The 16,067-nt window shown below is 48.8% G+C and overlaps 2 protein-coding genes across 2 annotated transcripts in view; one reads left to right on the top strand and one right to left on the bottom strand.

The window, feature by feature from the left end:
* The first annotated feature begins 1,778 nt into the window (after positions 1 to 1,778).
* Positions 1,779 to 8,515, top strand: LOC135805473 (uncharacterized). Its single transcript, XM_065319510.1, has 5 exons — positions 1,779 to 2,277; positions 2,961 to 3,119; positions 3,648 to 3,818; positions 4,480 to 7,317; positions 7,580 to 8,515. Exons 1-5 carry the CDS (start codon positions 2,124 to 2,126, stop codon positions 7,657 to 7,659), a joined length of 3,402 nt encoding a protein of 1,133 aa, XP_065175582.1. The 5' UTR covers positions 1,779 to 2,123; the 3' UTR covers positions 7,660 to 8,515.
* A 1,763-nt stretch (positions 8,516 to 10,278) lies between these two features.
* LOC135805470 (superkiller complex protein 2-like) overlaps positions 10,279 to 16,067 on the bottom strand; it is a 35,408-nt gene continuing 29,619 nt past the window's right edge. Inside the window, exons 27-30 of the mRNA XM_065319507.1 lie at positions 14,405 to 14,446; positions 12,615 to 12,755; positions 11,999 to 12,038; positions 10,279 to 10,941 (exon numbers count right to left, since the gene is read on the bottom strand). Of these exons, the coding sequence (XP_065175579.1) occupies positions 10,781 to 10,941; positions 11,999 to 12,038; positions 12,615 to 12,755; positions 14,405 to 14,446 (384 nt within the window). The 3' untranslated portion in view covers positions 10,279 to 10,780. The remainder of the gene's footprint in view (positions 10,942 to 11,998; positions 12,039 to 12,614; positions 12,756 to 14,404; positions 14,447 to 16,067) is intronic.

Here is a 16,067-nt window from a genome sequence, read left to right as displayed (position 1 = left end):
TACCAGGGAGGCTTTTACGACTCCATGGTGTTACTGTGAGAGTTCGGTGACTTGCCCAGCCTCTGGTATTGGTAAGTGACATGCACTGCCTGTCTAATACAGCCACCGTCGGACGGGCGCACAGGTCCAGCATTGCAAAGGCACATACTGTAGTACAAAGTTACAGTAGTAGCATGTAGCTCAGCAGTTCTACTGCATTCACTCCAAACAGCTACTGAGTACGATTCAGTCAGAATCAGTCCTCTGCTATAATTATAGCCATTACAGATCAAACTGACCTGCCAGGGTTGTGCAGACTGACAGACCGTCAACTCACAACGACAACAACCAGTATTGTACAATGTCATGTACGGTGATGTAATGTACTTGCAGAGCTTGGGTACATGCTATCGGCTGCTTCAGGAGCTGCAAACCTGGAGTGTGAATCATGCAGTATAACTGAAGTATAACTGCCACAGTGCAGGTATTCCAGACTTTCCCTCTCCCTCTCTGACTCTCCGTCTCCCTTTCTGACTCTCCGTGTCCCTCTCCTCTCCCTCTCCCTCGCTCTCTCTCTCTCTCTCTCTCTCTCTCTCTCTCTCTCTCTCTCTCTCTCTCTCTCTCTCTCTCTCTCTCTCTCTCTCTCTCTCTCTCTCTCTCTCTCTCTCTCTCCCCGGCTCCCCCTCTCTCTCCCCGGCTCCCCCTCTCTCATCAAGGGGTTAAGGCAACAACAGCACTGTCTCATCCAGCAGGTCAACCCAGATACAAATTAATACATCTCGATTGAACTGCCACGATAACAGTGCTACTACTTCGAAGTACACTTCTTCAAATTTCAATCGCTGGTAGATGTACCCTCCCACGTCCCCAATCATGATTTTTCTGCTCTGAACATCAACTACAGCAAGCTCGTTGTGCTGCTTACACTTACACAAGTATTAGTGACAGCTTCGCTTCAAGTTAGTTGAGCCAGGCGTTGGCTGATGTGTTGTGACTACGAAATTATTAAACACAAGACAGTGTGCTTGTTGATCGACACATGCTTGTTGATCGACACATGCTTGTTGTGTTAGCTTTACACCGACAGTCTCTGCCTGAGCGCGTCTTTACTTCGAAAGTTTCGAAATGAGAATTAGTTATGCCAGTGTCACAATGGCCCATGGGGCCCCTGCTAGTGCTCGTCGGGGAGGTGAGTCTGTCTATTGTGAACGGAAGATTTCCTCAACAAGATACAATCATTATGTACATGACTGTACATGAGAGGATCGTGTACGTAGTGTGATGGACCTTATCCGCAGACCGTTCACACTTCACACGCCGCGATACCAGTCAAGTGCCTGGCTCTTTAGTTTACCGGTAGATCAGTTCGTAAACCACTGCATTGTACAGACTCCGTGCACTGGCTGCTATGTGCGGAAAGCAGTGAAACTGAAACCCGCTACACACGTTTCTACAATGCAATTATGTACTTCTACTGCGGTGACTTGCGTGTGGCCCTGTTGCAAGTGTTGGTGAGTAGATCTACGAACTATTTTTCTGGTATCTACTCTCTGCAGAGGCCCTTCTATAATGCCAGCATCTTGCGTGCGGATCGTTGCGTTGCGAAGTGGTGCCTCATGCGAACTGAATGCGGCGAGACATGGCACCGTTTGTGCGGATACACTCGATTCGTTGGGCGACTGGACGGACAGGCCGAAGTAATCGTTTACTGGTTACCACGGACCGTCACACAAGGACACTTTCGAGTAATATCCAATTCCAGGTTTTGGATCATTTCCTCTCCATGTCGGGCCGAATCATGGAACGCTGCCGCCTCGACCATTTCCCGACCCAGCGCGTGGTTGCAGGAGGTGCGCGGTGGGGCCTTCTTCGGGGGACAAGACTTTGCAACATCTGCTCTCGGAGGTTGAGTAGGCTATTGGTGTCGAGTTGGGCAGAAGGAGGACTTGAGCGGAAGAGAAAAGGCTGAGACGCTGGCAGGTCGCAGCGTTCTTCCTTACTTTGAAACTAAAACATTTACTGACTGAGGCTCGGCTTGGATTTCTTTGCCGTAACTACTGGGAACAAAACGATTGTAGAATCGACTATTCTCCATCAACACGAAATCCAGTGCCAAGCACTAACGGAGAGGAGGCGGAAGTATCATGTGTAAGCCAGTGTGTACAAGACCGATCCCGGTCTTCCTCGTCTTGTCGACGTTAGCGGCACTGGGTCACTGCCGGCTGCCTAGCCTTGAAATGCCCGGGTTCGTTGCTGTAAACCCGGACAGACCAGTTGTCTCTCACCCTGATCAAAGAGGTAAGACTTTTAAAGTAGATCTACGAGTACTAGTAAGTAGGCGAGGGATATAGACATGCAGTTCACTCACTGCAACCCACATGCATCAGTTTGTGTACTTCTGGGCCGAGATGCAGGAAGCCTTGGTAGTTGTGCGAAGTAAAATATAAGCCTTAAAACTGTACTCGTAGTTCGCAAGGATTCGTAGAACCTCCGTAGAAAGTCTCATGTACAGGCATGTCTCTCCACCCATGATCAGTTGCTCTGAGTGCAGTTACATGTCGTATTCAGCGCACGCGTGTAGTGCACCTTGAACCGAGCCTCTATCAGCGACACATAGCCCAGAACTGCAAAAATGTGCACATTTACACTACGGTTTACACATCCACTAGTCCACTACATGTAGCAATAACATTGGATGACAACGTGGGACCTGCACATCAGAGCATGAAACGAGGGTTTCGATCGATGCAACACTGCATGTGCTGTACTTGATATTGCCATGCAATCCCGGCACCAAGGTCATACTGACCTAACGGCTGAGTTTGCACATCACATGGGGGTAAATAAAGTTGAAGGCAATAATACCAACATCCCCCTCTAACAATTTAATATCATGTTCACACTGTAGATCGTCCATTTCCAATGAACGTAAAGGAATGGGCATGTGTATTGCGTCCCCTGTGCCTTGTTTGCGGCTGCAGTATCATGGAGCACCTGGTCACCGTGGAGTAGCTGCTCAGCTAGCTGCGGCGGAGGATTGCAGAAGAGAATACGCTTCTGCCCACGCCAGGAGCAGCACGAGCATGGTTGCTATGGCGCTGGTGTGCAGGTGCGCCGGTGTTCGCTGGTGCCGTGCTTCGGTGAGTCTTGCACGACAAATGATTGTATTTGATATACTTGAAGCATGCCAAATGGCATCGTACTAGATATAGCACGCTACATGTACATGTACATGTACATGTATATATGCGGTGTAGTTTCCAGAGTCGGTTCAGCTAGGCAAGTATCAGTCACCAAGTGTACTCATACAGTCATGGGTCACATGCCAGTCATGACAATCATGTTGCTTGAGTGGTGCTAGTGCATTCGGCTATAAAGAACTAGTTCTTCTGCACAATGGTGCCGGTTTGCTAACAGTTTTATAAGGAGTCGACTGTGCAATGTATTGTATGATTTGTATCTGCTTCAACAACAGAGTACATGTACATACGAGTGTACCTACACACAATCAACAGTCTATACTATACAGACAACAAACAGAGATGTTAAAAAGAGAGGACAAAATAAGTTTACACTGAGTTATCCGTTTTGTCCTCTCTTTTTAATTCTAAAATCCTTGGCTCTCCATCCGAGTTTAAACATACATGTCTTCCTCCATATGTGCATAGGCCGGGGTCTGTTGGACTCGTGGTCTGCCTGGACGCAGTGGAGCTCGTGTTGTGGACAGCGTGAACAGCTGCGCACGCGCGCATGCCGAGTGCGTAACATGGACACACAGAAGGGCAGATGCCACGGCAGCTCACTGGAGGTCCGCGCCTGCGACTCGTCTACTTGTAATGGTAAGTGGAACTGCTCATGTACCGCATATGCACACCACATTTCCTGAAACAATACACCATAGTCAAATAGCGGACCATAGTTGAATGCAAGGGGTGAGGGCAGTTTGAACAATTGGTGACTAATGCATATAATATCAATGATAGTCACAGTATCGGTTCAGGAGCTTACTACTTCAAAAGTAGTGTCCCAGACACTTGGCACCAACACTCAGTGCATACTTTTGAATTAGTGAGCTCCTGAACCGATAATGTGACTATCATTGATATTCAGAAGCAGTTGTGTGACATGCGAAAGCCAACATGCATCTCACACATACCACAGCTGTTAAATCCCTGAAATGTACAAGTCACATCATTATCATGATCACTTTCCAGCGCTATGTGTACATATCTTGCAGTGGCGCGATATACATAATTGTTGTACATAATACTGTGCAGTGGCTTGCACTATACATGTCCCAGGTGCTTCACTTGTGCGTTATACGCTAGCTGATCAATGGAAAAGAAGCATCACAGACGGCTGTGCTATGAATGCATCCAGTGATTGTTCAGCATGCACCACATTCAAATGCTAGTGACAATGCCAACATTGACTAGTATATTCAGTGATGTATCAACTGTACAAATTCTGTCCAAATGCTTTGCTATACTACCTGTGCAGAAATGCATGCCGTCGCAAGTATCAACATGAACGGTGTGGTTGGCAACATCTCGTTCCGTCAGTCATCACTCTCCTCCGCCGTCTCCATCAAGATAGACCTACACGGCGCTGGGCTGGATGCACGCGGCATCACCTGGCACGTGCACGAATACCCACTGGACTACAGCACACTACCAGCACAGCAGTGCATGGCAGAGTCAGTCGGCGGCCACTATGACCCGTACCGCAAGGCTGGCCTATCACAGTACGCCATGCGCTGTGCAAGGAACGCTGCCGACTGCGAGACCGGCGATCTAAGCGGACGACACGGCGAACTGACACTCGGTGCAGCCTACGAGGACCGTTTTCTTCAGCTACGAGGAAAGGAAAGCATTGTAGGGCGATCGCTTGTACTGCATCGGCCGGATGGAAGCCGCTGGGTATGTGCTACCATTCTACCGGCAAGTCCTGCAGGCGGTAACAACATGCTGACTGCAGTCGCAAGATTCACTGGTCCTGTCATCGGTGGTACCATCACCATCCGTCAGCCCGCCGGTGATCCAAAAGCAGACAGCACTGTCCTGGTGGACCTGTATCGCACTGACGGTGCAGTGGTTGATCCACTTCCTTACGTATGGGGTCTGCACACCAGACCAGTAATAGTGGCCAATGACACTCTCCATACAGACGTCAGTATTCGCTGCCAGAGTGCTGGTTCTCGCTATGATCCCCTGGATGCGCGGCAGAACGTGAACTATGTACGAGATTGCAATAATCGCCAGCCAGAGAACTGTGCGTTTGGTGACCTGTCCAGCAAGCATGGTCGTCTGAGTGTTCCCAGCAGCGGTCATTTGCGAGCCTTCTACACTGATTCGTTCCTACCCCTGTCCGGACCATATCATGTAGTCGGCCGTCCTCTTCTGATCAGCGATGGAGTGGGAGACAGCCAGCGGATAGCGTGCTCTGACCTGCTCACTCTGGAGTCGCGCGAAATGTCGGCCACGTTTGACATGCAGGGAGTAAAGGGTGTGATGGTCTTCTCCCAGCAGTCGCCGTGGGATCCCACCTGGGTCACGCTCGACCTGAGTGGCCTGGCTGGCCAGGCCGCTGGCTATCACGTGCATGAGTTTCCGCGCTCCGTGCTCGGCACGGTGCAGTACGGGTCGGCCTGCAGTGCGCAGGAAGTCGGAGGGCACTGGAACCCGTTCCGGGCGCCGTTTCCGGTCACTGTGCCTCCTGGTTTTGCTAGCACGCCCGATCTGTATGAAGTTGGCGACTTGAGCGGTAAACACGGCTCTCTGGCCAATCTACAGAGTGTCCAGCAAGAGATGTATGACGGGCAGCTGCCATTGTTCGGACCTCACAGCATTGCAGGTAGATCAATTGTGATTCATCGGAATGCACCCAATGCTCCACGCTGGGTGTGCGCAAACATTGAAATGCCGCAGACAGCCAAGCGCATTGCAGTGGCACACTTCTATGCGCCACTGGCAGGGACAATCTACTTCCGACAGATCGACGCCTTTGAAACGTCGGTGTTTGTGGATCTGGCGCGTACCGATGGCGGCCCTTCATCAGCTGGCCATCACTGGCACATCCACGCCAATCCAATAGGTAATGATCGCTTTCCAAGTGTTGCACAGCGTTGTCAGTCTGCCAGTGGTCATTACAATCCGTTCAACGTGTCCGTAGCACAACTCACATACAACTGCAATGCTCATGATCAGATGCGATGTGAACTGGGCGACGCATCCGGCAAATCATCACCGCTAGACTTCATGGCGACCGGCAGCAATAGGTTTGTCTACACTGACGTCTTCCTGCCGCTGCAAGGTCGCTTCTCCGTGCTCGGGCGCAGCGTTGTCGTTCACACTGCCAATGCCGGTGCCCCTCGTTTGGCCTGCGCCACTATTGAGCCGTACGCCGACCGGAATGCGCAGGCGTCGTTTGGCAGAGCGGGCGTGTCCGGCTTCGTTTCCTTCCGGCAGGGTAGCCCATTCTCGTCGACGGTGGTCACCGTGCAGCTGAGTGGTTTGCGTGGAAGAGCCAGTCACTATGCACTGCACTACCTGCCCTCGGCCGAGCAGGCAAGCAGTGCAGTGGCCATGGCAAGTCCACCAGTCACCACGCCACAGGAGTCGTGTAGTTTGACCACTATAGGTCAGGTGTACAATCCAATGGGTGCTCGCTTTGATAGTACAGTGGCGGCAAACACTGCCAGCAGTGCTAGCAATGACAACAGCAAAACATTCTCTGCAGATACAGTAGCAATAGGGCAGCTTTCCTGGAAGTTTGGTTCCCTGGAGCGCCTCACCGGGGTGGTTTCATCATTCGCCGACACGCACTACCTGCCGATGTCAGGACCACTGAACTTTGTCGGCCGCTCCGTATCACTTCATGACCGGCAAGCCGATACTCCATGGGTCTGCAGCAATGTGAACTACCTGGGCGGGCGGCTTGTCACGGCCGTGGCAAAGTTCACTGGTCACCTGCAGGGCGAAGTACGCTTTGAGCAAGTTGACAACTTACCTACCCAGATCACTATACGACTGCAGCACGCACTGCAAGCCATCGCCACCGCCAGTCACCAGTGGACAATCAACGTCATGCCTGTAGGAACGGACGCTATGGCAGTAGGCAACCAGCGATGTATGAGCGCTGGTCCCGTTCACAACCCAGCCAACGTCAGCGTGACCGACAGGCTGTACTTACGCCGCTGTAGTTCACTATCGGCGACTTGTCAGCAAGGCGATCTCTGGTACAAGCATGGCATGCTGAGATTGGCCGGTTCACAGCAGCAGTCATCGTTGAGGGTTCTACTGACTGAGGAGTTTGCACCACTCTCCGGACCATTTTCAGGTAAGAGTGCGATTGATGACGCTAATACTCTCCGATTGAATGTCATTTTATTCTGTAGCCAATGTATGCAAGTTGCATGTATACATGATTTATTACGAAACACATGTAGCTAATGTATGCAAGTTGCAAACTATTTACACTCATCACATATCGGATGATTGATTACATTTAGTGGCCGTCTGGAGTTTTCAATGCATGAACATGTGTTCATTATTTTTATGATGTGACTCTATATATGTGTGTGTGTGTTTCTGGTGCTCAGTAATTGGACGATCAGTTGTCATCATGTCTCAGGAAATGGGCGCGGAGCGAATTGCCTGTGCAACGATTCAGCAACAGTGATTGCCTGATTGGTCATCTTGGGCCACCTCTACGTACGACTTTGTGTCTATACCATGGACAGCTGCAGCTGAAGAGGGAGGTGTTTCAAAGCGGCTGTGTACTACAGTAACGTGCTGCTGATACACGGAGACTCCCTCGATTTAGGCTAAGGCCTGTGGAGAATCCATAAATACAATTACAATACAATACAGGCTCAAGAGTCGGCAAAACCGAACAACTGACTTTGCAACCCCATTATAATTACATCTAGTAGCCACTCAATGGGTGACAAGAAAGGTCTTCACCTAGCCGCGAAATTTCACACCTTCAAAAACTATTTTTGTTTCAATCCTCGTCATCACTGGCACTAGAAAGCGGAACTGCTCAGTGCTACTACTGCTAGCACACAGCATACATGCTAAGCTGCACAGTCAGCTGCTGTTACTGCACTAACGACGTCAGTGTTAGCAGTATGCACTATGCACCTGACACATGAATGGAAAATACATGCACATCCATGCAGTTACATTGCAACAACTGTACTACATGTATCATAGAGTTCACACTTCAAAGTACTAGTAACCTCATAGTCACCTGTAGTGTTAGGCATCCATTAGGAAGAACATCCATAGAGCCTAGCATGAAGCATGTTCCTTGACAATAACTCACCCGCCGCCATTTCTCATAATTATACATATAGCTGCCAGCATGCATTACGCTGTCAGTACTTTGAAGTATTTTATATAAACTAAACTTGCTTTTAATAGCTTGCACATAAACCCATGTAATGACTATGTATTTGACGTTGATTCCACGCAGACAGTATCACATACATGTACTCATGTATCTGTACAACCTTCATTTCTAGTGAACTGAATCTCACTGTGTAACAGGGCACTACACGCATGGTTTGGAAACTGCCTGTAGTGGGATGGAGTGCTTGTATGGTGTCAATGCACTTCTGTTGTAAAAAAAAACCACGTCAACTAAACTCGCGCTTCAAAGTAGCGGGGTGGAGTGCTTGTATGGTGTAGACCCTTTACGGGCAATTGCACGACTTTCGATCATGATATGATAGAAACTTCAAGCGGAGATTTCAGCGGGCAATCTTCATCGTTTTTCGATTTTTTCCCCCGATAAATCCACAGCTGAGATGCATGCGGATCGAATTAGCATAAATCTACGTACGTCACACGTAAAAAAGTTCGCGAAAAATCCCACTGAACATTGCACACTTAACAGTGCATTCGCTCTCAATGGAACTCAAAAGTTTTCCAACACTTCACTTTGGCAACTTTTATTGATCCGAATTTTTGGTCTGGTCTTTTTTTATGAAAGCTTTATCCATCTAAACCGATCTGCTTACTTGTGTATAACAAATCATAACCATTCTTAAGTTACAGCAGTCAATCGAATGCTGCATTTTCCACACTAATTTAATTGGTCCATAAAGGGTTAATATATATGGACCAATGCACTACTACTACTGTACCCCATCTCTCTCTGTCTCTCTGTCTCTGTCTCTGTCTGTCTCTCTCTCTCTGTCTGTCTCTGTCTGTCTGTCTGTCTGTCTGTCTCTCTCTCTCTGTCTCTCTCTGCCTCTGTCTCTGTCTCTGTCTCTCTCTCTCTCACACACACACACACACACACACACACACACACACACACACACACACACACACACACACACACACACACACACACACACACACACACACACACACCTTCCTTCCTTCCTTCCTTCTTCCACTGCCATGACTGGCTATGTGGCCCCATACGGGGCAGACCAGGAGACGTGTTGTCCACCGGGCGGGGAACGCCATACTCAGCGCGCGGGCCGCGCGAACAGCGTTACACTTGTGCCTCGCAATATCCTGCGGCCGACGAAAACTGCGCGCACAAGTGCCACAGATGAGGGGCTTCGCCACAGGCTCCATGCGGGACTGGACAATAGCGTTGACAGCATCACGGCAGGTGACCCGCCATCCCTGTCGATCTTGGACGATGTCACCAAGCTGCTCCAGAGGAACGCCAACAGCCATCAAGTCGCACTTCGCGGAGTCCTTCCAGCGCTTACGGGGTCCATGCGGTGGACGTTTGGAGGGAACCGCGCCGTACAGCAGCTGACGAGGGATCCGATCTTGCATGCGGGACACGTGGCCAAGCCATCGAAGTCGGCGGACTCTGACTTTATCCGCTATCTCCTCCATATCGCCCCACATCCTGCGAACCTGGAGAGAGGAGATGTGCTCCTCGATCTGCCGGCCACGATTTATCTTCAGGATGGAACGCACGCACTGCAGGTGAAAGGACTCCAGGCGACGGACATCACGCTGCCTGACGGTCCAACTCTCAGATCCATAAAGAAGGACCGCCAGGACAGTCACTCCATACACAATGCGCTTGATGGCGATGCTGAAGTCATCACTGTCGAAAACCGACTCCCGCAGTGTACAGAACGCACCCGATGCAGCAGCAACTCGCCGAGACACACACACACACACACACACACACACACACACACCCTTCCTTCTAGCAGACTGTGCTATACTGAAAAGTGGCACTGTCACAGCAGGTGAAATATGATTTCAGCACTGCTGCCGCCAGGGGAGTTACGATTTCAGCACTGCTGCTGCCTGCTGAGTTTGCATGGTAGGCTCCGTTTTTTTCAATAGTAATTTTTTTGTTTACAGAAAAAGTTCAAAACACAAGGTCTGTCATACAAACTAGAAAAACAAAGTTGCCGAGCCATATTACACTCTATAGCTATGGACCCAAAGTAAGAATTCAATACTTGAAATTTGAATGAGAATATTTGATTCCATAAGCCTTGTTTATTACTCGTGTCATGTTCACCAGCCAATCCCGCGTTCTTGTTAAAAATGAATAGTGAAGTACTGAAGTACTAGTATGATTTTGTTACAATTTTTCTTGGAAATCTGAATCTGGCAGCAGAGTGCAACACGAGAAAAAAATGATGATAAAAGTGAAGCCAAGACTAAAATGATGACGAAAGTGAAGCCGAGACTCACTGACACGGGTAAGTAGCCATGGCGTAATGCAACCATCCCCAAGACAATGACTCCTCGGGGCAAACGGAGCCAGTACGCCAGGTTTCTCTATCTCCCTCTCTCGCACTCCCTCACTGAGTGTAGAGACTGGCGGCAAAGACAATGTCACGTTTGATCAGCTCCGACGCCTTCTCCATTTTGGCAAAGAAAGCTGGATCGCCATAGAGACGAGCTGCATTGCGGACATCCTTGCAGGCTTCATCTAGACGTTGAATACAACGCACAATAGTTCCTGAGCAAACGGGCAGGAAGGCACAACAAAAACATGGACAAGGAGGTTTAGCATGACTTCCTCGGATTTTCATCAAGCGCAGGAACGGAATAAAATGAAAACCTGCGGGATTTTATGAGTTTCATTGAAGTAACCGCGTGTGGATCGTTTGCTTGCAAGTGAGCTAAACTTGGTAGGTTCTGAGCTGAAGGTGCTGAGCTGAAGGTGGATGTGCCTATTTCTGTGATGTAGCCGGCTGCAGACACAACACCAGTATCTAGTAGGGGCTACACCAGCAACAGCTGTGCCATCTTCAGAGACCCCCTGAAGTGGGCAATGCCAAGTGGAGACTCTGGGTGGGCTGGTGCAACAAACAAGCCAGCCACCAGCCTCAGGGACAACGCTAAGCAGACATCGGCTCACTACGAGTCACTAGCAAGCCATGGTGGATGCCATCAAGAGCAAACTTGCACGGATGGAGGCAGCACCAGTCAACCCTATGATACTACAAGCTTGACATGAAGGTAATCAATTGGTAGCGAAATGCAGGAATTCCTCTATAATGTTGATGTGGATGGAGATATTACTGCTTTAGCATACAGCAAAACAGTTCTCTAAAAGACACAAAACGCAGGTTACGGATCGGTCATATTCGTGAGAGCGCCAACAAATCCGTCCAGTTTGGTGGCAGGGTGTTTCGAAGGCCTGTACACTGCTTCAACGGTGGCCAGTCCGGATACATCACCCGTCAATACACGCGTTAACAACAGCAGCAGCAGCAGCACTGTGCATACTTTGTCGCCATGGCATGTGAAATGCGGGGTACGAGAAGTGGGTCTGTCACCGCCAAGTAAGCAGAAGCCGTCCAAAGCAAGGTCGGACAGCTGAGTATTGGTGATGACAGACCCTCAGTGATCAGGCAAGATTCAACTGCGGAAGGCTTCTTAGCCATTGCCAGCTCCAGGCTACGCTATTTCACCAACACCAGCCAGTACAAACTGTTCATACAACATCTCCTTGTAAACAACACTAGAAGCGGCACAAATACAATTATGCAACAACTGTTCCTGCAACATACCTTCGTCAACATCAGTGATGTCCGTGATGTCGGCAAACGGCTATACAAATACACATGCACGAACACACATGCACACACACGCACATGCACACACACAGCAGGGAAGACAACATCATACATAACAAATAATAATTATCGTACTCGTCTACAGGTCTGCCATATGTTAGTTCACTAGCCTGTATCCAGAGTTACTGAACTTGGGACACAGTGCCTGCACACTCACTAACAGTACAGCTAGGAATAGAAATCAAATGAGCCCAACATGCCCACTGGTGCACTGCTCTGTAGCAAGACATTACGACTATTCCTCGTTCGCTCAAAGATTGCATCATAGATTTCGCTAGTGCTACATGTACAGGTGAATTGCATCATTCCATACGAGTATCTTGATGCTGTGCAATGAACAGCTACAGGCATGGCGGTACAAACAACTTGCAAGATAGAGACAGACAGACAGACAGACAGACAGACAGACAGACAGACAGACAAAAAGGAGACAGACAGATAGAAAGAAAGAGAGAGCTAGAGAGCTAGAGAGAGAGAGAGAGAGAGAAAGCCACACAAAGAGCACATCTTAAGGCAGATCAGTGATGGCTACTTCGAAGAGCTATCTCACCATGCCACGTGCCCATTCATAAACCACTTCCACCAGACCAAAGTGCAAGATGTTGTCATAGTCCTCAGGCGTGACATCAAGACCGCACTGGCCCTCAATTACGGCTATGGACTTAGCAACTTCAAGCACGTCCTTCTTTCCCTGCAGCAGCACACAGGCAGTAGACACAGCTTTCTTCATTGTAACAAAAAGAGTTAGAATGGAAACATTCACCAAGCTCTAATATAATAGTTGTCATGGAACACATCACATCCCTTGTGTACAGCACACATAGTGCACACAAATATGTACCCCCACACACCCACATAATTCGTCAAAGATTGGAGCAGCTCAGTGAAAGGTAATCTGTATGCTTTTTTTGTGACATTTTAATTATAGGTTAGTGCATAGCAAGGAGGGCCTTATGGCTTGTTAGCGCCCGACAGGTAAGCCTGAGGGCCGTAGGCCCGAGGGCTAACCCGAAGGGCACAAACAAGCCATAAGGCCCTCCTTGCCATGCACTAACTATTTTAGAACGAGGTAACATGCATTATCTCACTTCCATTATGCTTGTGTACCATTATATTGGGTAGTCGTGTGGTTTGTGTGCAGAAAGAATTGGTGTGGTAACTCAGCACCACTGAGGACTACTAGAAGGAGAATAGAAGCAAACGAAAAGCTGGGCTCTTGTTGCGAGCTTCATTCTTATTCATAGCTTGCGGAGCTATTTAGGGGCTTCGAGGGCCCAAGTCCTTAGACGATGCTGTTTTGCAAAGAATCCACGTTATCACGGGTCATAGTGGCAGGGAAACTACATATGTATCGGTTTGCAAGAAAACATTGTTTTATTGTCGATGTAGCAGCTAAATGTCAGAAATTGGTATCATCTTGCTCCGCCTGTGTTGCTGCTAATAGTAAAACTGGAGCAGTTGCTCCGTCCACTCGTTCGTGTTGCCCTCTGGTCCCGGGCACACTGTCCAGATTGACAGCCTGGAACTTGGAACATCAGCCACCTCCCATGTTCATTGTGTTATTGTCTGTGTTGACATGTTTTCAAAATGGGTTGAAGTTGTTCCCTTGAGACGCCGCGATGCCCGGAGTGTCGCTGATGCTTTCGCACAGATTGCTGCGCTGGAAGTCTACTCTGCTATATCGGCCTGCTGTCGCCTACATCACCTCTTCTATTCTCCTATTGTATTTTTCTCTGATCGTATCTCCCATAGTCTTGAGCTATACTGAATCAAAGAGACTGTCTTGTTGCTGTCTGGCGTGTGCATGGGTGACAAATTTCACCTAGCTAGCATCCACCCTGAGAGCTGTGAGGCCATAGCAGCTGCACTGGATCCCAGGTTAAAAGATTTAGCGTTCTTGGTCGATAAATCGAGCAAGCCTTTGAGAACCCCCTACACTTGTGGCATGCATGTGATGTTGAAGCGACCTGGCCACAGCCAGAAACGATCACCACCGTCTGAGCCTGGCTGGAGAGTAACATCTGTAATCTGCCCTTCTTCTATTGCCATCGAGCAATTCAACAATGGCAGGCACTGTATAAAGAGTGTGAGCATTGATCACGGTGCTGAGCTGGATGTCTACTTCTAGCACTAGTAATTTTTCAAGTAATTTTTAAATCGACAACAGTAGGAACAGATCTTGTCAGTGCTGCTTGCCACTTGTACATAGTGCATCCCTATCATAACACTTGTACATAGTGCATCCCTATCACTTGTACATAGTGCATCCCTATCACTTGTACATAGTGCATCCCTATCATAAGTATTATACATACATTACATAGCTATTCAGCTCATTACCTGCTGTAGGACTGGGGTAAGTTTCGGCTCACTGCAGCGTTTCTGCACAAAAACAAAAAGCAAGCAATCACACATTTCGTTGTGTTCAGCAGCATCAGCAGCATCAGCAGCAATGCTGCAACCCCATTTTTGATTATACTCTTGTTGACTATCTTCATCTCCGAGGGGATCCATGACTGATGAATGGGCAGTAACCAGCCTACATGATGGCTGACAGCAGGTGACTTGATGCATTTCGCTATCGGTGTATTGTACTGTATTCGTTCCATACTAGCTATCTGTAGTAGTCAGCAGCAGCAGCGGCAGCACAAGCAGCAGTCCAAGCACATCACAACGTGTGTGCATGCGTGTGTGCATGCGTGTGTGCATGCGTGTGTGTGCGCGCGCGTGTGTGTGTGTGTGTGTGTGTGTGTGTGTGTGTGTGTGTGCCCGGCAAACGCCCACAATGTGGTCCCAAGAAGCGCTGGCGGGATGTTGTGTCCTCGGACTTTGCTGTCATCGGTTTGTCTGAAGCGGACTGGTATGACACAGCGCAGGAGAGATCCACCTGGTTTCAGTGTTGTCGACGGAGGGTCGAGAAGGAAGCCCCAGACAGCCCGTGCCCCAACTACCGCTGTGACAGAGTGTTCCGTCGTCCTGGTGACCTCAAGCGGCATGCGCCATACTGCAGATTTCGAGTTAAAGGGGAAGTGCATCGATTTTTCGACTAGGGTCCAGAAGAAAGACAATTTGATATCGGTTCGAATGGCATATCTCTCGCTTCCATACGATAAGCCAAACTTGCCAAATCGCCGATTGTATACTCACGTTGCCATAGCGACCAGCGCAGTGATGACGTATGAAAGGCTTAGCTCCACCACAGAGTTGGTCGATTACTGCAGAAATTGGTCATTTTTAATTGTCTTATTATTGTATTCACGATGTGAAAGAAGCGCTGTGTTCAATGCTGTTAGTGCCATGAACTGTTTATCGGCCTTCTCCTACATTTGCCTAGGCTGACTGTGCCTGGGAAATGGTCCCTCTCGGAGAAGATGCTTGGTATTCGCCATCTCTCCTGAGACATTTTCAGCAAACTTTCAAACCTACGACATTATTTCATTCATCAATCTCCACCACCCGTCGTCTCACCTTGCTTCAGAAGATGGTACGAGAGATAGGAGAGTCGCCAGGAAGCATCACATCCATCTTCAGGAAGTGGAAAGAGCAAACGGCATGGTCCTTGGTTGGGGGAAATGCTGAACGTCTGATTTGTCCCAACCAAGATTTCAGCATTTTGTTCGTCACTATTTTCGCTTGTCTGCTGATGTTTTCGCACTCCAGCTTTCTCCTGTCGGTGTCACGTCCCAGTACACAACCGAGAGGACTACTAATAAACAGTTCACTACACTAACAGCATTGAACACAGCGCTTCTTTCACTTCGTGAACACAATAAACCAATTGAAAATGACCAATTTCTGCAGTGATCGACCATCTCTGTGGTGGAGCTAAGCCTTTCGTACGTCATCACTGCGCTGGTCGCTATGGCAACGTGAGTATACAATCGGCGATTTGGCAAGTTTGGCTTATCGTATGGAAGCGAGAGATATGCCATTCGAACCGATATCAAATTGTCTTTCTTCTGGACCCTACTCGGAAAATCGATGCACTTCCCCTTTAAGAGCC

Source organism: Sycon ciliatum, chromosome 1 (assembly GCF_964019385.1).
Source record: "Sycon ciliatum chromosome 1, ocSycCili1.1, whole genome shotgun sequence".
Taxonomy (NCBI): domain Eukaryota; kingdom Metazoa; phylum Porifera; class Calcarea; order Leucosolenida; family Sycettidae; genus Sycon; species Sycon ciliatum.
This window is presented reverse-complemented; position numbering and strand designations above follow the sequence as displayed.

Coding starts and splice junctions, on each gene's coding strand:
- LOC135805473 (XM_065319510.1), top strand. CDS start 2,124: ATGTGTAAGCCAGTGTGTACAAGACCGATCCCGGTCTTCCTCGTCTTG. Junction 3,120..3,647: donor TTCGCTGGTGCCGTGCTTCG/GTGAGTCTTGCA, acceptor ATATGTGCATAG/GCCGGGGTCTGTTGGACTCG. Junction 7,318..7,579: donor ACTCTCCGGACCATTTTCAG/GTAAGAGTGCGA, acceptor TCTGGTGCTCAG/TAATTGGACGATCAGTTGTC.